The sequence below is a fragment of the Paecilomyces variotii genome, assembly GCF_004022145.1.
Source record: "Paecilomyces variotii strain CBS 101075 chromosome Unknown C8Q69scaffold_9, whole genome shotgun sequence".
NCBI classification, from domain to species: Eukaryota; Fungi; Ascomycota; class Eurotiomycetes; order Eurotiales; family Thermoascaceae; genus Paecilomyces; species Paecilomyces variotii.
In genome coordinates this window covers 1,141,830-1,165,415 of record NW_021167148.1, presented here as the reverse complement: position 1 = coordinate 1,165,415, position 23,586 = coordinate 1,141,830, and the positions used below count along the sequence as shown (strand labels likewise).

The following is a 23,586-nucleotide window of genomic DNA, read 5'->3' as shown; positions in this document are numbered from 1 at the left end:
ATCAATGTGCTACGGGGACCATGTCACTTGACTAGGTATGTACTTCGCTATTATTATGTTTTGGGTTTCCCCTTCCCCCTTTCTATCAAGGCCGTTTGGAACAGACACTAATACCAGACGAGCGGGATTTCGGTGTTTTATGGTAACCCATTATCCTTGATCCGGGCTTCAGCTTCAGCCTCACTTATAAAGTACGATATCCACTGAAGGAGAAAAAAAAAGAAAAAGACGAAAAAAAGCTACAGCTCTCTAGTTGGTAGCGTGCTGCATGCCATAACTATAACAATAAGTACACAGTAAGTAGTTAAGCGCTGAAGTCTTCAACTAGTTAGTCAATTACCAAAACCAGAAACTCCTCCTACGAGTAAGATGAAACTACGTATAAGTTAAGCATAAGTAACGAACAAGGTATATCGATGATCATCAGCAAAAAGAGCAAAGTTTCACCATCGACCCCAGGTACCAAAAACCTGGGTTGCGCCGCATAGTTTAGTTTACTTTCTATTATTTAGGAGCTTGTTACTGTACTGCCAAACCCGCCAACAAGAAGCATGCTGATGCGAATTGCGGGTGAAATTCACAACCACTCTAGACTCCACCGCATGGCATCTCGGTGAGAAATTAGAATGAGAACCTGGAAGTGGGTCGTGCTAAAAAGCATCAGTTGCCCGACTCACGGTAAAAGTGAATCTTGGCGGGCGGGTTAGAGGAGGAGGGGAAGGGGGAGGTCGAGTAGGTAGTACGAGAGGTGAGAAAGTAGTCTAAAGAGAGTAGTGAGTCTATTCAGACTCTATCTCAACTTTCAAACAGCATGGTAACAGTTCTGACACATGCCAGAAAGGGGACAAGTTGGGGATGGAACTGTGGCGCGCTATTATCTATGCGTGGTTCAACTTATTATTTGAGTTAACGAATCATAAAAGGAAGTGATTTTGATAGGCAGACGGAAGAGGTAATAGGAAATACGAGATCAGGTCTGATTGGAGGGGAAAATGCTTTCTGATGTGGCGTTTTATGGCGATAGCATATTAACTTCATATAAGCTCGAAAATATGCTATGTATTTCTGATCCCGGCAGTTGGCAGCAACCTTTTTTGCCAAGTTTGCGACAGGAGTTCATGAAGACATAGGTACGTGGTCCCAATTCTACCTTGGGAGACTTAGACGCTTGTCAATTGTACTGTACATATACTCCGTAGAGTTAAATGAAGAAGCGCTTTGTAGTAGCGTCTTATTGTCACTCGAGCAGTAATTGAAAGACACCTTCAGTAAGACATCCCCAACATTCTATCGTCAAAGGCCATTCCAGACTTTTCAAGCCATGCAAATATTTCAGCCGGTAAGCATCCCAATGCATCGGAAGCTGGGCACATGAATCTTGCATACCAGCCACAACGTAAGTACCGGCTGGTGGCTGGTCGTGAAGGTGTTGGCTTTCAACGACCACGAATCACAACCCAATATCTGGGCCTTTGGAATATTTCATTTGTATTATTTTCTTTGTCTGGACTCGAAATTTGGATGTGGCTGCATGTCTTTGGCTTTTTTTCTCTTGCTTGGTTGACAGCCATCGGCTTATCTGCGCGAGCCTCGTGTCTGGTGGTGTTGACCGCCTAGCACGAATGGTATCGAATATGATTGCTACCCTCTCAGCATACACTGGTGACATCTTAACCCACAAGGGAAGGTAAATAACCATAACCGTGCTTATCTACTGCTGGTATATAAATTTCCAGACCTAAAATTCGTCTTTAAACGCATGACACGTTGGGTTGCGCCGCAACACGGGCACTCAGGCTATCCCTGCCGTGGTAGCATCAGTTGAACTCACAGTGCGCCTAGTGTCCATATAACGCCTGCCAAAGTCCACAGAAAGCTATGATATGGCCCCGTACTTTTGCTGATCAGAATGAGATCGTTTGCCCTCTGGCTTGGTGCGCTTGGGCTGACGGCGGCCTTCAACAACCCCCCGGGGGTCGATATCTGGTGCGGGAAGGCTTATCGCGCAACGTATGCGGCACAGCCCTTTCTTCGGTTCTTTTATCCCTCTTAAGAGCAAGATACCTAACCGAAGTCTAGTAATGCGTCCTTTGAACCCGGAGGTTGGCTAGTCCAGCCAGCCCCTTCGCTTGAGCCGCTCCTGGATCTGCGCGTTCGTCCTCGGATGAATCTCTATACACAGGACGAGCTGTGGGGTTCTTTCATCGTGGATGCAGCACTGTCGCATATCAATGGCTATCCGTTCTATTATGGTACCGATACCGGGGATGGTCATGGTCTGGCACATGAAAGTTTCAACGTCCTATATGTGGATATTTCCTTGGCTGATAACGAAACCGGTCTGGTTTCAAGTGCCGTTATACCGGTGAATACGACATCGAATGAAGTCTCTTTTTCTTTGTCTAGTCTCCAACCGCAATTTGATCCATATGATATCTTGCTTCGAGCGGTTTCGCCGGACGGAAACAGAAGCTATACGGCTCGGACACAGCTATATCGTCTGCCCAATCGAACTGACGGTGGCAGTATTACCAAACTTGATAGTCTTTATGGCGGACTACTATTCAAGAATGAGCAGACGGATTGGCAGCCGCTATTGCCTTATTCTTTCTACGTTAGCTGGGGAGGATGGCTGGAAAAGTCCCTTGATAACGTGCAGTATTTCAAGGACCAAGGATATAACATTGTGCACATTATCCCCAATGGCGGACAGCCTTTCAATTTCACCGAACTCAACATATTCCTTGACAGGTGTGATGAAATCGGTCTTTGGATCATGTATGACATGCGATGGACGTACCAGAATGCGACTTCCGTCGAAGAACAGGTCAACATGCTCAAAGCCCGAAAAAGTATGCTTCTTTGGTATACTGGTGACGAGCCAGACGGCAACAGTGACCCTGTCAACGCGCCCAAAATTGCCTATGACCAGATCAAGTCCCTCGACCCATGGCATCCTGTCTCTTTATGCTTGAACTGTTACAATTTCTATTACAAGGAGTACTCCTCCGGAGCAGACATTATCCTTTCGGATGTGTATCCCATCGCTGTCAACACGTCTTACTCGGAAGTCTATGGCACGGTATGCAATACCACGTATGGCTGTTGTGGTTGCGATGATTGCAAAGGGGATATGGAAGATATCTCTGATCGTCTGGATATCTTTGCGCAATATCAGGAGTGGATCGGCGGTCCGCCCAAGACTTTCTGGGGAGTCCCACAGGCGTTTGGAAACGAATCGTTCTGGAGACGATATCCGACTCCGGAAGAAGAGGTGACAATGAACATGCTCAGCATCAACCACAATGCCAAAGGCATTGTCATGTGGACCTATCCGACATCTTCGGGATTAAGTGAAGTGACCAGCAAGCTGAGCAAGGTCCTATTGAGAAAAGACGTGACTACCCATTTGCTGGGATCGCATACGACGGCGTTGGAAGCTGCTGGACACGGGAGAATTGATGCAGCTGGGTGGATAATTGGAGAACAGATGCTTGTCAGTATACTCTATTTAGAGTATACGGACTTACAATCAGAGATCACGGTGACACTACCTGCCAAGGCTGCTTCCGTGAGCGAAGTGCTATGGGGTCGTGGCGGCTGGAGTGTCTCTGGTGGAAAGTTGGTGAAGAATGGGCTGACTGGGCTTGAGACTACTCTCTTGATAGTGACACTTGAATAGCGGGCTTCTGTATGGATTGCGGAAGCTAGACACTGTACTAGAACCATATATATAGTTAGAAGAAGTATACTTGGGCTCTATCTGAGAGGCATATGGTAGATACGCATCGATCATACAAATACTCAAGGATGTCGAAAGCATTATGGCACAATGATATGCATGATTGGAGGGTGTTTTGCTGGCCTTGAATGCCGATAAATAAGCGCTGTCTCGGGGCGGAAATGATTATCGGGGTAAAGCGCTGATCATCACGGAACCCTTCGAAGGTGGATATCCTCATCGGTTTGCTTCAGACTTTGATCGATTTATGTCAGTCATTTCCTGTCCATTATTCTCACTCCAGTGATCCCTGACTGGCGCTATTGTAGAATATTAGCCAAACACTGTTGTCGCTGGAACAGTCAGTTGCCCCGTCCAACTGTTATCAAGCGGCAACGATGTTCGGATGACAGGCGGGGCAGACCAATTTAGCTGCCCGGTGCAGGGCTGATAGATAATAAGAGGCGTCCCGCAATTCGTTATCAAGCATGGGGATAATCGAGTCCATGTATTTCACCACCAAAAGTCACAGAGGAGTGACTGACACGTCTGTCGCGGCTGTTCAGTCATGTGCCGTGCGCATGAGTCGCCGTTCCGGATGATCCAGACAGCTCACTGTATCATGTTGACATAGTCTGCCTGTCACCAGCTCACTGTATTCTGCTCTCCTCCCCCCATCTTCATGGTTCATTGAACTTCCAGGCCTCGAGCACCAGCTGGAAGGCAGCAACACTTACTGCTCGCTTTTCTGGAGCTTTTCCTGATCTGGAACGTCTATCTTCTCTCTCCAGCTCCCCTTCCGACCGGATCAACAACCCCGCCGCGAAGGACCATCTGGCTGCCTACCGAGTCATCGGGCACCCGCGACGAAATCATCCCCCACCAAGGTTCATGGTGTCAATCTATTGTAGTTCTTTCAAACATCCTGGAGAATCACAGATAACGCTATACTGGTGAACATCTTCGCCTCTCCTCTCTTCTTCTATGTTCTAGTGCTCTCCGCCCCTAGTACTCGTACGGTGGAAAGCGCGCAGCTTCATCCCCGCTGCCCGCATCTTCCCCCTGCAGCTTCCATGATCTCACAGCGTCAAACTACACCGACATGTCTGACATAACTGACATTGCAGAGCATCCTCATAGAAGGTCAGCAAGACCTGCAGATCCTCCGCATCTCCGCTATCCCACTCTTCCTCCGCTCAGTGTTTCCGTCGAAGAGTGGCTGTCTCAGTCTCGACCGGCAAATATGACTTCGAGCTTACACGTGGAGCGTCCGGAAAGCTCCCTCAGCGAGAGCTGGGCAAACCTGAGTGTCTCTGATATTCATTCTGAAGATGGCACACATTCCGAACAGACCGATATTGGCTCCCTGATCGATCAGAACGGTCCTGATGACGTTACCAGTCTGGACGGACAAGAGACCAATAGCGAGATCGACGGAAACGATGATGAGCAGAGCAATATTTCGGAATCCCAGGAGCTTCCACCTCTCTTCGCCCGTGTGAAGGATGGTATAAATGACAGTAACATCACCACGAAAGCTGCCTTCCAGCCTACGGATTCGATCGAGTTCAGAGAACCAGAACAATGGCCTGGAGTTGAGAGAGTTGAATTGAAGCATACTGTGCGAGTCCTTGATGGACTGGAGGCCTCAGAGCTGAAGGAGCACCTTTCTCCTCAGCCTGAACATTCTAGCCTGTTGGTGACCGTCCAGCAGACGATGACAAAACAAGGTCTCGACTTGGACAAGCCGTTCCGTGTGCTATACGTAGGGAACCCAGATTTCAGACATATCATTCTAGACAAGATTGGAGACATTCTGGTGTCCAGCTCCAACAGTGACTTCGAATGCAGCTCGACCGAATCATCCAGATACCATGTCGTCCCTACGTCCTTTGGGGCTGGAGCTACTCCAAACTATGCAGAACTGCTTCCAATCCACGTGCAGCTGGTTGTTGACGAGTGCGTTGACGCGACACTGACACCGCAAATCGACTCACCAAGCAGAATCGATCTCCAGTTCAAGAACAGAGCACCGTGCACTTCATCATGGGCAGGATCTGAATACCAGATTTCATCCCCCGCTGAATGGACACTACCAGATCTAGCCATCTTTTTGATATCTGGCAAGGACGATGACCACGCAGTGATGACGCGGCAATTGGCACATACCTTTGTGAAGAGACACGCTATCCCGACGATGGCCATCTCGGATGAACCCTTCTGGAAAAAGCCCGCTGAAATAATACCCTTGGACTACCACAGTCTTCATATGTGCTTGGAGTCCCGCCATTCTTTGACAGGTGAGAGCGTTGTCCTAAGAAGATACCCGATCGATTTGAAGACCTTCGAGAGCATCACCCCTGGACAGCTCAACCGAAACCTAGCCTCCCTCTGTGGCCTTTATTCCACCAAGGCCTCCAATGATCCCGATCTGAGCCGAATGTCACATCCATACACGCGGTTCGTCGATAGTGAGAAGTACCCGAAACACATGATTTCTTCGCCCAGCGCTGGCCGTGTACATGAATTAATTCCACACTTACGTATCGTTACTCTCGCCATAGTGTCTGCTATTGCCATTTCTCTCGGACTTTCAGCTCTCAGGGCTACAAGTGTATTTTTCTTGCAGCAATTTGCTCGCTCTTCTGCACCTAGCATCTATTCTACCTCTTCCGCTATTGTTTCCACTACATGGCCGCCTCTATCAGAGAAATCGGGCGAGACGTCACTCGCAGTGATGACTTCTCCAATTGAAGTGCATGTTTCGAGTTACGGATACGAAGATGCCTCAGCGGCCGAAGATATCATGGGAGCCGCTCTAGCCGTCACAGATCAACCTGTGAGACCTGACAAGTTCCAGGTGCAGGCCATCGGAGACCGTCATGTCATTATCAAGCCCCCTCCGAGCGTCGCATCCGGCCGGAAGCAGCCAAAGTTCAATTTGAATGTTGCCAAGGGCGACCGATCCCTTCCGTACGAGCTTTCCAAGCTGTTCGAAGGCGTGTACACGCTAAAGCTAGATAGAGAAGATGCATACGGTCTGATCAACGTTACAACCACCGCCTCCAGGCCACATATTGAACAGGTCACCGAGGTCGACTTTGGCACACCATGGCTGAAAGTCGCAAATTGGAAGAAAGCAGCCCATGCTATTTCTTCCCAGCTAGCCAAGGACTTGAGCGCAGCTCAGACAGGGCTTTCTGAGGTCTATGGTCGTCTCAGCACGGATTTGCAAGTGTGGATTGGCGACGCTACCAAGAAGTCGCATCTTCTACGTCGGGAGGCGGAAACGCTGGGCCGCGGCTCCGTACAATGCTCCAAGGAGACTAGAGATGCGGTTCTGTCAAGGTCAAAGGAGTTGTCCGAGCTTGTAAGGCGCAACACCGTGCAGGGGCTCTCGACGGCCTCGTCAGCCTTACAGGGCCGGACACGGACCATCAACAAAGAGATCAAGGAATTGGCGAACGATATCTGGAAGAGGATGAGTCTCTCGACACAACAGTTTCAGCTAAACAGCCTCAACGAGCGGTTTCGGGATTTACGGCATTACAAGCCTTTGGCTAAGGCGCAGATGGGAGCGCGCAGTCTGATGAAGAAGGAATCGCACGGACATGTCAAGTCGGCAAAACCAAACCGCCACGATCGTAAAGGTGGCCATCGTAGATGACTCATTCTGTCGATGTGGTAAACAGACGGGCTACGGGAAACTGGGTTTTGGTCTCTTCTTTTCTCTTATTTCTTTCCTCTGCTTTTCTGTTTCTTTGCGGTAACTAGGCTGGGGTCAGGGAAATGGGGTCAACGAATAACTACGATATCCAACAAGGCAGGGCCGTTTCCAGATCGGCGCTGGTTGCTTACTAGCTGGGCATGTCGCTGCTCTCTCTCATTTGTTTCTGTACTTCATCGCGGGGCGATCAACCCATCAATCACCTATAATATTGACTCTGCCGTCCAAGTTTGTCAAGAGTGCAGTAAGAGTACTGTGTCGAGTAGCCTGCAGGTAGAGCGTGAGCATGTAAGCTCGTTTGTAAGGTTCCTTGTGCCTGAGCGAGCAAAGTGCCTTTTTTTTTGCCTATAGAAAACCAAAGAGTGACGAGGGGCGGCTGGCACTAGCAGGCTCAGCGTAGGGGGTGGAACGGCGGGATTTCGCCAACAAACCTAAGAAACCTACCCACCTTTTACCAGGACGCGATCCAAAACACTTTCCACCAGATCAGGCATCATCACTCACACTATCCATCCTGCTCTTTTTTCTCTCTTTTACCACCTCAGAGAGACCGCTTGAACTACACCTGGAAAACTCTTCGACCAGCATCATCATCTCACACAGTCACCATGTCTGACGTCGCCGAAACAAAGCCTGACCCCACCACCACCGCCCACGAGGAGACCAACACCACCGCGGAGGAAACGCCAAAGACTGCGGAGGGTGAGGAGAAGAAGTCGACCACAGAGACTATCGCCGACACGGCCGCTGCTGCCACGACCAAGGCTACTGACAGCGTCTTCTCCATGTTTGGTGGCGGTCCCAAGAAGGAGAAGAAGGAGGAAGAGGATGATACCAACGAGCCTTCGGGCTCTTCCAAGGCCCAGAAGGCAGAGGAAGAGGTGAGAACTTTTTTTTGCGATCCTGTTCATCTGCACTGAATCCTCTATATTTCTTTTTCTTCCCTGTGTGTTGAATACTAGCTTTTGCCGTTATTGCGCCCCTCACCCCGCACTTTTGCCCCCCTTTCTGCCTTAGGCGTGATAATATCGATAGTTATGTTCTGCTATAGAGGGTTCATACTATGTTTCTTTTCCTGCGTTACAACTTTTTGATGATGATGAGCGATAGACGCTGTTGGCTGACACGATTTACTCCACCAGGATGAAGCTCCCGAGTCCCCTGACGTCCATTTCGAGCCCGTCGTCCACCTGACCGAGAAGGTCGAGGTCAAGACCAACGAAGAGCTCGAGGAGCAAACGTTCAAGATGCGCGCAAAGTTGTTCAAGTTCGACCGTGAGAGCAAGGAGTGGAAGGAGCGTGGTACTGGTGACGTGAGACTGCTGAAGCACAAGGAGAACGGCAAGACTCGTCTGGTCATGCGGAGAGACAAGACCCTCAAGGTCTGCGCCAACCACTACAGTATGTCTCCGGTCCCTTATAACTAGGTAGACGATCATATACTGACTCGTTTCATAGTTGTCCCTGACATGAAGCTCTCTCCCAACGTCGGCAGTGACCGCAGCTGGGTCTGGAACGCTGCGGCCGATGTCAGTGAGGGTGAGCCTGAAGCGCAGACCCTGGCCATTCGTTTCGCCAACAGCGAGAGTAAGTTAGCCCTTTGTCTTTGTATATATGATTCAAGGCTATTCCAGAGTATAAATTTCCATGAATAGCGCTGACAAGATGCTCCAGATGCCAACCTCTTCAAGGATGCCTTCATCAAGGCCCAGCAGGACAACGAGAAGCTCTTTGCCAAGGAGGAGTAAATCTTCTCTGCCGGTGCTAGCCATGGAAAAAGAGTTGCATGATGGATACGGGTTCTGGCCATCTTATATTCGAATGTACCTGCGCCCCTTATCCGCACCCTGGACACTAGTCCGCACGCATCATCATCATCACCATCGCCATGTTCCCCTTTTCCCCACCCCCGACTTCCCCTCCCCTGCCAATACATGTACCCCTCCCATGCGTCGCGAGACAGCAGATATGTGTATGTTGATCTCACGATGCCCATGGTTAATGTGACGAGAAAGTCCCGTCCTCCCGCCGCTCATGTCGAATGTACATCCCTCCCCCCATGTCGATCCCAGTTTGCTTCTTCCAAATCGGGTTGAGCATTTGGCAGTAGATAGTTACAACATTCAAATAACCCTGATATAGCATTCCAAACAAAATACATGCATCAAATCAAAAGAACCAAAAATATATCTTTCCTTTACACGAACTTCTCATACCATCATATATATATATATACTACTATATCCGTTAGAATTAAGCCCCTTTCGATCTGATATACGAAGTCTAGTCTACTTACTTCGTTATACAATTAGATGGCCGAGGCCAAGTCTTGCCCGTAATCGGAAACCGGTCTCGAAATAATAATACGTAGATCCTATATTATCATGATTACTATTATTGTAGATCCTTAAAATATCCTTAGGTCGATCTTGTCCTTCTTTTCTTTAAATTGCGGTCTTTCTTTCTAAAAGCAGCTAGTATTAACTAGACGCCAGAGACTGGAGGGCAACTCGTACTATGCGGTGGTACGGAGCTCGGCTATGGTAATAAGTCTTCATATAGGAAAATATGAGTCGAGTATCGGCTGTGTACGAATGTATCAAGCATATATGCATGTAAGCACTGTGGTATAATTCTTTTTGTGTGTGCATTCTCACTCAGACTTCTCATTAATTCTTCCCATATTGCTCATGTTCGTTCATCTTGTTATCTCGGTCCATGAGGGCAGAGAGAATAAAGAAAAAGCAATGTATGCGTCAGAGATCTTCAAATGTCAAAGCCAGAGAAAAGAAAACATCAGGACAGTCAATCAATTTGAAAAGACAAGGGACATGCACCGCGCAGATGATCATAATCAAGGGAAAGTAAGACAGAGAGACAAAAACAGGGTACATCAGCAGACGCATTCGAATATGCAATGGGTGATCCAGCCACAAAAATCAAGAAAGCAACACAAGGGATATCTCAAAAAGTCATGCGGAGCAGTTCGATAAAAGAAAATCCTCAAGCCCAAGAACGTCAAATACTGCAATAACAGGACGGAAAATCATGACAGATGCGTATTGTACAGTGGTCGGGGCAGTTTCTAAAGAACTGTTCACCCCCTGTTGTGAAACAACCATACGCCCACGCGATGCTCTTGCAACAGGCGAGATTTCTTCAGCCAATCTAGAGAGAAGGAAGCATTAAGAGAGATGCAAAGTAGACTTCGAGCTGTCGCAATGGACATTACACAATGCGGTATCTATGTGACAGTTAGCGAGCGGTCGCGATGTACCAGGATAGAAGAAGTGCACATACAGCTTCAGCAAGTCTTCAAGGCTGGCAGGGCTCAAGTCTCTGCCGCTGGGCAGCTGAGAGATGATATCCATTATGCTCGCGAACACGTCTCCACGTTTGTAGGCTATCAAAGCGGGAGGTGTAACGTTCTCCATCTCCGCAATCTCATGATGCAGTTTGATAAAGCGAGTTGCCACGTTCTTGCGAGCAATAGTAACAAGCGAGTCTTCCACAATAGAGCTCAAGGTCGACTGTTGACATGTTAGAACTAGTCCTTGGCGACGATGTCAGACATAGAGCAGAAGACGTACCTCTGGATCATATATGCAGACGCAGACGACCGTCTCCGGTGAAGCTCCCTCGATGGCATCAAGGTATCCATTAGCATCGACCTTCTCCACCGTTCCATAGGTTCTCCGACTGGGACTGGTCTTGCTTCTACTGCGTTGTTGTAATTCTTGTAGTCGGGCTTCACGCCACATGCGCATGAACTCCTCATCTTCTTCACTTGGAGAACCTTCAGTAGAACGACGGTCCCTCAACGGTCTTGACTCCTGCTTCGACTTGTTGGAAAAATGATCCATTCCGGTCACACCCATCAGGGTGCGCCGGAAGGATCGCTTCTTTGCACGCTCATAGGATTGTGCATCTGCGATCACACCCTTGGGGCCTGTGTTTGCATCGTATGTTTGTGTGGGGATATGGTAATTCGAGGGTCTGGAGACCATGTTGTATGTATCGCTGTCTGAATCGGAGTTGACGTAGTCCGGGCCCTCGTCGTCGGCTTCAGAACTCGACTTGTCGTCGGGGTCGTCACGATCTTCCGGATGAGATGTATACCGTTCCTTCTGATTGAAGAGACGGTCGACTTCTTCTTGAGCTGCGGTAGACATGGCGGAGGAGTAGACGCGGGGACAACAGATGGTTTTATACAGATGAAGTCGTTGCGGAGAGGAAAGACAGGGAATAGCCCTGGGTGAAAGCGGTGATCGCGTGGGCTAGCGAGATAACAGAAACGTGGAACCAGACTGGAGAACGATGACCCTGTCCGCCACGCAGTGCGTTTCAGCCTTCTTGTTGACGGTGGGGTCGTCCCTAGTCGCTGATAGCTTCGAGAAGATTGAGCCAGATCAGAAGGGATTTGATTTTGGGGTGATGTATGTAGCTTTGAAACACTGTAATTACTACTGAGTAGCGCGTTAGCCCCAGCCATCGTGGACAATTGATGGTCTAAGCCTCGAAGAAGAGTCTCAATAGGTTTGGGTATACAATAATAATGATGATCAGCGTCACCCCGCGGGAAGCTCCAGCATGAGGACAGACGTGCAATGCGCTTGATAGACAGACTTACCCGGATTTCAACAGCCAATAGTGCTTCTCAGGATGCCGCAGTGCGTTGAAAGACGAGAAGAGATTTTCTCAGGGGGGTTGCTGGGAAAGAGGCGGTTGTTTTTTTGTCGCGGGCGGTGGACACAGCACGACGAGAGAAGCGGCTGATTCCTTCTCCCTTGGCGGAGCTCCTTTTCATCCTGACCACCAATCTACACGCGGAGAAATCCTTCACTGCAGCCATCTCTCAGCGCCAACGGGCAGCTTTACGCTTATAGGGCCTTACTCGCTTTCGTTTCGCATCGCCGTCGTTTCAAAAGTGATGATCGCCCCGCAAACGCTCAACAGTTATTCGTTAGCCCACAGCCCCTGAACCAGAAAGAGGCGTCGTTTTCTGCAAATGCCTTCTCAACAGCCATCTGGACGACGCTAAGACGGGCTGGGGGCCCCCTAGAAGGCTCGAAGAATATTCCGTCGGAGAATTGCGTCTGCGATCTGGACAGGACCCTTGCTACAGGAAAGGGACCGATATCTAGATAGCCATGATTAAACTTTGGATTCCGTGTGCCAATTTTGAGGCTTCTGGAAGCAATTATTATTCACGGATCTTTTACCTCGGAGGCATCCGACGTGGTCCGTGTCTGCTGACCTCGTGCAAATTGCAATAAAAGCAGATGGGAGACGAAGTCCGGCATCGTTAGCGGTAGGCTAATCTACACTTTAGAGCACGGAGCCAACGCAGAATACAGTGGACTGAGCGCTTATACAAGTGCTATACCGATATACAAAAGTACTGCAACATAACCGGCCGGCTCTGGGCCTCATTCACCGGGCACTGCATGCTCTTCCTGGTTCCCAATATCGTCTTGCTACTATAATTACGTCCTGCGTCTTGTTGGCTGCGACGCGTACTATAGCCGTGTTTCAGGTTCTTGCATGTTTCGGCCCCCAGGACGGTAGGTAGTTTCAAAGCCCGCAGAGACAAGACGAAACAACCTCGGCTTACAGAGTATTCTGTTGTGACGTGTGCTCGGTCCTATCTTGGCGGTGATCTAATAATGAGGAGGCGTAGGTCTAGCCATGATGATAACAACAAGTATGGGGTCGCAACATATTCGTCTGAGACAAGCTCATGATTATCACTCCATAGCAGAATATGTTGAGCGGGACATGTACTACGGAGCAGTCGGTGCCAGTATTTCCATTGCGATCTGCTCTCTCATGTCTGTGGAGGATCACTTGACAGAAAACCCATCGCTTGGAGAGACAGGAGAGTATGGCCTGGAAGAGCATCGCTAATCTTCACCGGATTCCGAATACGCTGAAAGGAGATGCTGTGATAGAAGTATAGCGCATAAAGAACAAAATAGCAAAAGCCTGTCTCATGGATAAGATTTTTAGAGAGGCTATCGCGGATCTCCAGGTTATTACTGCAGGGACAACACTAACCCAACACTATCTAACCGTTCTAACGGCTGTTGCGCAACTTGCACAAGGTCTGTGCATGGCGAACCTCAGTCCGAAATTAAATCTGCACTTACGCTATCTACAGCAGACTAAACTGGGTGTGGACTGTGGAGCAAAAAACTATATCAGAGCGGGAAAACAAACGGCAAATTCTATCAGAAGCCATTCCGTTTCTATTATGCAGGTATGGTCATTAATTGGACTACAAAGCTTGTATACGCGCCGTCAGTTGATCATACAGGCCCCCTGTCCTGCATGCTATGGAGTGATGACTCTACTAGGTAGTTACGGGGTAACTACGCCGCAGGCATCAAACAGGTTTAATCTTATGCTTAAATATTCCCAAAGAGACTTGCACATGTCGATCGAGGATCGTCTAATCTGCTACAGGGATTAACATCACAGAGTAGGTAGTAGCGAGTTAACTGAGCCAGTTATATCGGACCCCTATTAAGTCGACTAAGTTCCCTTTTCCCCCTTCTTTTGCGGTAACGGCCCAATCAATATTGCTATCCCATGCAGCATATAAACAAGCTCGGGGCTATCACAAAAGCCCTGTACGACTGTGCTTGTGTCCCGCATAATCTATCTCCCTAGCAACATTACATTGATGCGGGTGCGCACATGAAAATATCAAAGCTCAAATAGCGTCAGGGGTCAAATCCTCCACATTACTCATTACCTTGAACTAGTTAACTACCGAAGTCTGGCCAACCCTCATTCTCTACTCCAAGAACAGATATAAAGAAACAACCTACCACCCCACAAATGGCGTTTTCGCATTCGGATCATATTCTTTTCGTCCCTTTCCCTTGATTCATGTTGACGAGATCTGCTAATCGAGATTCCGAATAGTTTGCCGGCGTACAAAGCGAACGCCAGGTGATCTGTCAATCATCCGCTTGCGGCCGATTCTTTGAATTCCTGATTATAGGATGGAACCCACTAGATTACTAGGATCTAGATTCTTTGTATGCTAAAGATAAACATGGGATCAAATTCGCCCTAAATCTAACAGGCAATTCAAGTTGTTCAGGTCAGACCTTGCTTCCGTGCCAAAGGATTCGACATAGTTGAACAATTTCCCGTGGTGTATTAGGCGCTGGTACACGATCCGTAAATGCTATTTTTGTCAGTCAGGCCTGACTTCGAGCTACAGCTTCTTTATCGCGGTTGCTATAGAGACTTCTATAAGAGTTACATAAATTAAGCCTTACCTAATAGACCGCAATAAGCATTAGCTACTCCTCCTACTGACATGTTATCTTGCTGCCTAATTGCTATACCAGGGCAGGCAAATAATCTTTTGTGGAGGCATTCTCTTAGATCTGGCAGTGAACTGGCCGTCAAACAACTACATCAGGGGTTCAATCATCAGGACTCCTGACTGGAATCGACACCCTTCTATACCTACCGCCTCATGGCTTCTTCCACCTCCAGCGGTCCCATAACTCGTCAAACCGGACGAATCTCATATGAAACTAGCTCTATCATTCGCAAATCTGGCAGCATCTTCAAAATAAAACGTGAAATCGAAGCCATCGCTTTTATCCGCAGGCATACAACAATTCCTATCCCTGAAATTCTCGACTATCAAATAGACTCAAACAACAGTTCGTTTCTAATGAATCGTCTCCGCGGTACCACTCTTAGTTCAGCATGGCCGAATCTAAATGATCATGCTCGACAAAACACACTATCCCAACTGAAATCATATCTTCATCAGCTTCGAGACCTACACCCATCGATTCAAGGACAGATTGGATCCTGCTCAGGGGCATCCGCTTATGACCACCGATTAAACAACGGATTTCCTATCGGGCCATTCTATTCCGTGTCTGAGTTCCATGATTTTCTCGTGACACCAGTAAAACGATGTCCTCGTCCGGAGCTGTACTTGAAATACCGCCAGCAATTTTCCGATGACTTCATCGTGCATTTCGCGCATGGTGATTTCTCATATGATAATATCCTGGTCGATAAAAAGACTGGAGATGTTACGGGAATGATTGATTGGGAAATGGCTGGCTTTTGGCCTGAATGGTGGGAATATAGAAAAGCTCTGTTTGGGAGTCGATGTCAAAGATGGTGGGTTGATATTGTGGATGAAGTTATGCCGTCTTATAGAAAGGAATTTGAGATTGATAGTGAGGTAGAAATGTTTTGAAACTTGGTAGATTTCTTCGGCATCGACGAGCATCACTCATTTTTCTCCTTGAGCTATGCCGTTACCGTCTTGCGTGTGTACCCATTATAGATAAATCCGTCCGCCCTCGAGCCCAGTCTTGACAATTCCACCCGAAGCCGCAAAAATCCAGAGGACAGAACTTATATTTCCCATAAAATAGATATTCATTATCTTTAGCACTACCAACCTCTCAGCTGATTGGGAAAGAAAAAAGAAAATCATTAACCATAGTCGGCGCCTACAGGTAGATCTACTATGGGCGTGCTTCTAATTCACCCTCACCATGACTATATATCCGACAAGGAAGCCTTTTTCCCTCAACAGGGAGGCCAGGTAGCACAGTAGTTAGATCCAGATATGACTAGCCCCTAACATCCACGCTCGAGCCTTTTTTTTTTTTCTTCTTTTTTTCTCTTGTATTTATATTAACCCTCGCTCTTTCAGAGTATAACAAGACTGCCACACATAGTTAATACTAGTCATTAACACCAATTATATTCTCCAAATATCTCACAAGTCCATAGCCTTAAAACGCCAAGATCCAGTCTTTTCGTCTTGATTAACTAGTCAGCTAGTCAGAAGTCACGCATACATCACGGACGAAAACCTTCTTCGGTTCTTACCTAGATTTGGGATCTATGGAATTAATCTTCATAGTTATCTAGAGTCTAGAGGTAATAATATACAGTAACTACTCCGTACTATTTCGCAACTATATTACCTCGACTCGAGACTCTTTCGCTTATTTTCGAAGAGACTTAACTCTTTCGACGAACTAGTCAATTCTGACTTTCTGATGATAGAAGAATTTCATTATATGTATGTATGTATATACGTAGACGTACTCAGTTGCTGTACTGACTACGGGATACACTAAATAGAGCCGCACCTGCACGCCAATTCTCCGCCTCACGCACCACTACAGGATGCAGTGCAGTTGAATCGGGATCGCGAGTTGATCGGCCATGCCAAGGGTGGACACGAGTGGAGCAGAAGGCGCTAACTATACTCTATTCTGTTGTTGGACTCTCAACCACACTATAGAATCATAAGTTATGATCATTAAATGGGGCCTGGAAGTTACGGTGTGTAATCCAGTGATGTCCTCGAGATGCAACCAGAGCAAGCATTTAATAATGTTAACTTTTGGGATTTTCTCAATTATGTCTAAATTGAGAACAAACACACAAAGGAAACTTTGATCTAGAAGACCCGTTGACAGCTCATGGGCTGGTGCTTTGCAAGCGGGCACTTGATTCTCGCTGGAAAAACGATAAAGTAGATCCTGGCCAGCTTAACGAGTAAGAAAAGGGACATCGAGATCGAGACACAAAAGAGAAGACGCTTCCAAACTTCAGTGAGTGATAAATTTGCAGCACTCGCTGCTCCTAATAGGAGTGGTGGGAGTCTGGGAGGATAGATATGACAGGGGGCAGTCACCTAAACGGGATACCCCAAGTGACATTGGAGCAAGGGTCAACAACGACAACCAATTCCGCAAAATGGGAAAAGCCAGGGGAAGACACGGAGCTGAGGGTAATATGATTAAACAAAACAGTAGAGATTCAAACAGAAGAACATGACGACCTATCCGGAAATCGATTCCTCTTCCACAAACAAGAACACAAAAGGGTACATGCAAAAAGCGGTGTATAGGGGATACAGTAAAGACAAGAGACAAAAAAGGCTAGTAGAAGGGAAGAAAGGAAATAAGACAGGAAGTTAAAAGAAGAGAAGCTTCAAGCGGGAATGAGGACTTGAAGGCCCTGAGGGAATGGCGTGGAGGAACCAAACAAGAGACGACAGCATATCTGTGTACCCTCGAACCCGCCCACCCCTCTAAATGTTTAGAGTCGTGGCATCCGGGAAGCACCAGGTCTTTCATGTCTTCATGTGCATGTCGTTTTTGAAGCAGAACCACGTGGAAAACAGAGCTGGTCAACCGCCGACATTTTGCGATCAAACCTTTTATCGTTTTGTAGTATTCGAGTCCCCGCCACGCTCGAGAGGTAGACATTATGGGAGATCGCGCGGCGATGGTATCTCGAGAGGAATAAGAATTATCGTACAATGGCAGACGTTTAGCCCATCGGGCAGCAAGAAACGGATGTCGCGAGATAGCTGCGAGATAATAAAATGCAGATACTCGTTTACCAGGCCCAAATCTTGAGCTATAAGACGCAAATTTCATTAGTTAACCTCTCGTATTCGTGGTTTTCAATAAGCACTCACCAAGGAATCCCAAGAACCAGTGCAGAGACTGATTCCGTCATTGCTGACACCAAGACAGCTGACACGGTTCTCGTGGCCGCTCAAAGAGCCGACTTTCTCTCCACGCAGAACATCCCAAACCTATCGCAAATTGTGAGTTAAGCTGTTCAGATCAGACGTATAGTGAAAGCAATTGACATACCTTGCACTCGAAATCATCGTAACCAGCGAACAGCAATCGTCCAGATACGGAGAATGCGACGGAAGTGATTCCGCACAGGACTTGGTCGCTCTGTAATGGTGTTGTGTTAGTCAAAATGTACCGTGAATATGGTGACAGATAAAACGGCTCCTGGGACGTGGCAATTTGCCAGCGTAGACAGGGGAATAGGGGTACGTAATGGGAAAGACGGTGTCCCAAGCAGAGTCCTGAAGGAAAGAGACGTACCTGGTATGTGTTTAGCTCACGGTCTGCGCGGATGTCGAAGAGACGGCAAGAGGTGTCGTCCGAGCCGGTACCGAAGGCGTTTCCATCGGGGAAGAACTGGATCGCGTTGATATCGGACTCGTGTCCAGCAAAGGTCTGGACGGCCTTGCCGGTACGGATATCCCAGAGCTTAGCGAAAGCATCGCAAGCGCCGGAGACGAAGATGTTCTGGTTGGTGGGGTTGATGCTGATAGACATCACGTCACCTAGGTGGTCAGCGAACTCGGTGACCTTGGATCCCGACTCGATATCCCATAGCATGCAGGTCATGTCTCCGGAGGATGTGATTATTCGGCGATCGTTAATGAAACGGCAGCAAGAAAGGTAGCCGGAGTGTCCGGAGAGCTCTCGCGCGACGCGGGTCGGGCCCTCACGGGAGGAGAGGTTGTAGATGGAACAGATGTTATCCAGGCCACCGCAGGCCACGAAGTTTCCGCTGGGAGCGTAAGCACAGGTCATGACCCAGGATGACCGTAGCGGAATGGCGTGGACTTTGTTCGTCGTGTATGCGTCCCAGATGATCAGCTTGCCGTCCTGGGAGGCGGAGACCAGATGGCGTCGGTCTGTCGACCAGTGCATGGCGTAAATCTTTGCCAAATGACCCTTCAGATTCCTTCGCGGCTTCATTCCAATCCTCGGTAGCGCTTCAGTATGGCTTTGGGCGACTTGACGGACTGCATACGGAACAGGTCAGCAGCTACTCGAGAATAAAGGAGGCACCCTCGCCAGTGAAGACACGGCGATCGGAGCGTGAGGCAGTGAATCCCCATTGCCCGGATTCATCTCTCCAGACGTCTATCAGAAAGCGAAAATGGGAATCGTACGGGTCGTATCTGCCAGCTCATCCTTCCTGCGCTTGATCTTATCCTTCAGTCCTTCAGCCTCGCGCCTCGCGGCCGCGATCTTGGCCTGCATCTGCTCGCCGCTCATATCGGCCGCCATGTCGAACGAGTGTTACCCCTAGAGGAGAACTGGAAAGCAATTGAAAGGAAAGCGGTCGACAGGTCGAGGTGGAAGTCGAGATGCGATCCAGGGGAGAAGGGAGGGACGACGAGAGTGCTTGGTGTGGAGTTGGGCGAGCCTGCGGAAGCGACCGAGCGAAGGTTTCGACCGGGGGGGGGGGAAACGGGGTGAGAAACGCGGACGGCTTAGGAAGCAGGGGAAAAGAGGAACAATAATAATGGGAGCCAACACGGCCACACAGGAACACAGATAGATAGATAGATTGATACACTTGAATTAGGAGGACAGGAAAGGGATAAAGAAGAACGAGAGAAGAAAAAAAAAGAAAAGAGTGCACGTCTCTCTCTCTCTCCCTCTGGTTGTCTGTCTATCTGTCTGTGTTTCTGACAGGAAAGCTGGGAAGGAGATGAGGAGAGTAGTCTAGCCGCGACAGGAGCTTCTCGGTCTAGTGTCGTCTACAGGGCAAGACAAGACAAGCACAGAGACGAGGCTGCTGGTGGGAAGGGATAAGTTAGCAGTGGACGGGAGAGGTCCCGGTTGGCAAGATCGCTTGGTTGGCTTACGGGGCCAAGTGGAGGAGGAGGAGAACGAGTCGAAGGGGAAGGGGGAGAGAGAGGAAACGAGATGGGATGTTCAGGACGGCTTTTGGTTAGCGTCGATAGGGGGTGCTTCTGGTATTGTATTATTATTATTCTTTTGAACAGTGCGAAGAATAGTTAACCAAGAAGGAAAGTTAAGAAAGCCAAGGAACGCTGTCATTCTGCAATGGCCCCAGCGCCGCAATCATGATTCTAAACAGCTGGAGATAAGGAAATCTTAACGGTCAACGGCGGAATCTTCCATTAATTCGTTCAACAGGGTATGTATGCAAGAATAATATGGAAGTAGTAATGATGCTGCGCCAGCCGGATGTCCGCCCGTCATTGACCCCCAATTTCGGTGGAAATTATACTAACCATCCAGACTAGCCGGACTGACAGGATGCTATAATTTATTGGTACTGCGAGCACAACCAGCCTCTTTGTCTTTGCCCTCCTAGATGGAACTGCCTGCCATTCAGGAACAGAAACAGACGTCTGTCTGACTCTCCAGTATGACAGGGCCTCGTCCGTGCTTGTCAAGAACCATAAAGGTTGTTGTTCCTGGCTTCTCGAGTCCCCTATCTAGCGTCGAAAGCGCTCTCTCTCTCTCTCTCCCGAGAGCGACGATGGCTCTTAGGCGACTTGTCCACTCCGGCCCCAACTGGGTCAGTGGCTGTCTTCTTGACCCCTTCGTCCAATGATTCAGACTCCACAGACATGCTGATCGCGTCCGGACGTACCTGGCTGCTTGGCCACCTTAAACTTTTTCCGTATGGCTTCGCCAGTCAAGGAGAGTCCGGCTGGACCCATCCTGGAGCCGCCAGGAGGGTCGAACGGTCCCGTGGGAGCCATTTCAATTACAGTATTATTAACGAACGCGATCCAGCGCACGAGCATCCGCTGCTTGAAGAAAGAATAAATAATAAATCGAACGCCGTGTCACGTACGGCCCGCGAAAATTGAATTGAATATTCCAGCCATCCTGGGAGACACCAGAAGAGAATCATCTCACGGAGCACCTTTCTGTCGGGGTCCCCTAAGCGCCAGAATGGAATAAATAGCAACAGACCGCATATCTATGGTAGTACTTTCGAGGTGCGAAGGCAGCCAAGACACATTATTGGTATTGGAAGTCCCGGCTCTCGGTGGGCGACATCCCTGTGCGCGAAATAATAATAATAATATCAGCTTGATGACCGTGTTGCAAGATGAGGGCTAATAATAATACTGCTGGTCCCTGCTCAGACATATCAGGTAAATCAGATATGGAATCATAATAATAATAATAATAATAGATGGAGAATCCAGCCTCCTATTCACTTTTGCATCGTCATTTCCATCCCGTATGATGGCAACTGCGCTGTTTAATTTCTGATTCTGCAAGCGTTTGGTCGGTGCTTCACACTAGTGATCGGATAGGATCCCTGTCACTCTGCCGGCCGTTTAGCCATAGCATAGCAGCCCATGATCTTAGTATAATTCATCACCTGGCCACTATCCTCCGCAGTCATTAATCAAAAAGAACCAAGTCAGGGGAAAATTCCAACATGGCCTTTGTCTCGGTCCCGGGTCACGAGTTTGAGATCCCAACTCCATGGTAAGCGGCCCTTTTAGCCAGGCGCTTTGAAGCAGTATCGGGAGCCGCATCCACCCCGCGCCGGAAATTACTTGTGACGGTATCAGGATGATCGTGAAAGCGCCGGCCGTCAATAGATCGCAGCTGCTTCAATAATCACTAGCTATTATTATATTTAGCCAGTGGAGAGATTCGGGCCGTCCGGATTGCTCTAGAAATCGAACATTCGGCCGAACCTGCTCCTTGATGAAGGAACAAGCACAGAACAGTACTCCGTATACCCGGTTAGTAAATTAAGATATAACTATGTATAGGCTAGCTGGATTTGAGTTGCGTTTGCGTCTCCAGTCTGCGTACTCCGTATCTAGAGATAGCCATAGAAGTTCTGGAAAAGCCCTAGGTTTTGCTCTGCAGGTACTACGGATCCTTATAAGTTACGGCTTCTTCGGCTGTTGAATGATACCTCACGCTCAGTCGCGGGTCCTACAACGTCGTAAACTCAGCAAGTCGCGGCTCGCCCCCTCTCCTCGCTGCCCCTCGACGGAGGAATTCTTGAGATTCAGTTAAGCTTTCAACATCAACGGTTACTGTCGAACCCGTGTTTAGGAACCACAGGGGTCAGTGGAGACGGGCGTATGGACTTCGGGGTCCGCTTGTAACGTTAGAACCTGATCGGAAGGTAGAAACCATTCACGTTCTAGTTAACTATTTGACCAATGCTTAGACAGCACCGTAACGGTCCTTCTGTCAGAGACGTCCTTGTTATCTACATCGAGTAACTATATGCTGCTGCTTGATCCAGCCTCCTCCGTCCAATATACGATCGATCTAGTCTTTCCTTGATTCTTGCCCGTCCGTCTGAGCAATCTGTTCATATCTGCCCTGGTAACTGGAGGACACGATATTACCTTGGGTTAATAGTATTGCTGGGAACTTCCACTACAGAACACTGCAACATCGTATTATTGCTCTGATGCTTATCCCTGAGTGTTTGGGAGAAAGCGTAATGCTTCAGCCATGACGGCCATAACATTCGCAGGCAGGGAGCAAAGCTATCATGTGTGGCTTTGGCTGCTATTTCAATCCTAAATATTATAATTACTACTACTAACTAGATCTTGATATCAATCCTAGATCATGAAGCAGCAGCGGCGAAAGGCCCATAGCCATCTTCTAACCGCATCTGGCATCCATTGATCCATTGGGCAACTGTATGCTATGATTAGAAGCTAGCACCGCCTAGTCCAGCAGTGCATGTCTGTGTCTGAGCAGGAGACATCCACCCTGATCGACAACCCTTTTCGATTGCTGTCTTTATACCGCAATGTAGCTTCTCCGATAATCTGGTTGCTGTCCTTTGGTCTATTACGGCAACAGACCATGCAAGAGAGGGGTCGGACCGCAGCGGGCCACGCTCCGGCTTGAGGATCTCGTGCTCCACCCCCGGTCAGGCTGCTTCAGTATTGGAAGTAGAGAGATAACTACATATGTATATATACTCAAGACTACTTCAATGCATAGTCTAGTGGTACTGCCGCGTGGATATTAATCAGTTTTGCTTTTTAAGGGTTGAAGTCTAAGTACCGATGCTGCGTGGCGTAGTGAACGCGAAGTTGACTCAGTGTGCTAGCGCTGAGAACGGCGAATGCGACAAAGAAAGATCAAATAAAATCGGACCGTCAGAGATTCTTTGTAAGAAAGAAAAAAATATCAGATTCTTGTTAAATTTCTGGCCCGATAGTTAATTATTACTCCAGCCGAGCGGCGGACTCGGTGGTAGTAGTGAGTGAGTGGCTCAGTCAGCCCAAGCGGTCGAGTGGCGGACAAGAGACGAGAGCCCAAGAAGACCCTTCTCCGCTCTCGCCATCGCCCGAAGACTCACACCTCTTTTCCCTCGACCAACTCACCCAACTCCCCTTCTCCAACTCACACCATCCTTTTCCCTTCGTCTCCGTCCTTTGAAGACATCCTCGCGGAGCCAGTCCTTCGTTGTCCTTTGTTCCATTAGCGGATTCATTGTCGAGTCGCGGCTCTCAGGGTACTGGCGCTCCCGAAGC

At 48.5% G+C, this 23,586-nt stretch overlaps 6 protein-coding genes across 6 annotated transcripts; 4 read left to right on the top strand and 2 right to left on the bottom strand.

Moving 5' to 3' along the window:
• Positions 1-1,909: 1,909 nt before the first annotated feature.
• C8Q69DRAFT_446565 (hypothetical protein) lies at positions 1,910-3,682 on the top strand (the record flags this gene model as incomplete). Its single annotated transcript, XM_028629139.1, has 2 exons — positions 1,910-2,010; positions 2,080-3,682. The coding sequence occupies 2 exons, from the start codon at positions 1,910-1,912 to the stop codon at positions 3,680-3,682; spliced, it is 1,704 nt and encodes a 567-aa protein (XP_028483437.1).
• Positions 3,683-4,823: 1,141 nt separating this feature from the next.
• Positions 4,824-7,388, top strand: C8Q69DRAFT_487833 (hypothetical protein; the record flags this gene model as incomplete). Its single annotated transcript, XM_028632015.1, has 1 exon — positions 4,824-7,388. The coding sequence occupies one exon, from the start codon at positions 4,824-4,826 to the stop codon at positions 7,386-7,388; it is 2,565 nt and encodes an 854-aa protein (XP_028483436.1).
• Positions 7,389-8,056: 668 nt separating this feature from the next.
• C8Q69DRAFT_446563 (Ran-specific GTPase-activating protein 1) lies at positions 8,057-9,196 on the top strand (the record flags this gene model as incomplete). Its single annotated transcript, XM_028629138.1, has 4 exons — positions 8,057-8,329; positions 8,591-8,849; positions 8,907-9,035; positions 9,123-9,196. The coding sequence occupies 4 exons, from the start codon at positions 8,057-8,059 to the stop codon at positions 9,194-9,196; spliced, it is 735 nt and encodes a 244-aa protein (XP_028483435.1).
• Positions 9,197-10,558: 1,362 nt separating this feature from the next.
• Positions 10,559-11,852, bottom strand: C8Q69DRAFT_335584 (phosducin). The gene is made up of 3 exons (XM_028627527.1): positions 11,039-11,852; positions 10,749-10,978; positions 10,559-10,692 (listed from the first exon to the last, which is right to left on the bottom strand). Exons 1-3 carry the CDS (start codon positions 11,618-11,620, stop codon positions 10,677-10,679), a joined length of 828 nt encoding a protein of 275 aa, XP_028483434.1. The 5' UTR covers positions 11,621-11,852; the 3' UTR covers positions 10,559-10,676.
• Positions 11,853-14,757: 2,905 nt separating this feature from the next.
• On the top strand, positions 14,758-15,766 carry C8Q69DRAFT_474861 (kinase-like domain-containing protein). The gene has a single exon (XM_028631154.1). The coding sequence runs from the start codon at positions 14,944-14,946 to the stop codon at positions 15,688-15,690; it is 747 nt and encodes a 248-aa protein (XP_028483433.1). The 5' UTR covers positions 14,758-14,943; the 3' UTR covers positions 15,691-15,766.
• Positions 15,767-17,861: 2,095 nt separating this feature from the next.
• Positions 17,862-19,351, bottom strand: C8Q69DRAFT_509009 (G protein complex beta subunit SfaD; the record flags this gene model as incomplete). The annotated part of the gene is made up of 5 exons (XM_028633043.1): positions 17,862-17,882; positions 17,944-18,063; positions 18,125-18,214; positions 18,371-19,083; positions 19,234-19,351. 5 exons carry the CDS (start codon positions 19,349-19,351, stop codon positions 17,862-17,864), a joined length of 1,062 nt encoding a protein of 353 aa, XP_028483432.1.
• Between the last annotated feature and the right edge of the window lie 4,235 nt (positions 19,352-23,586).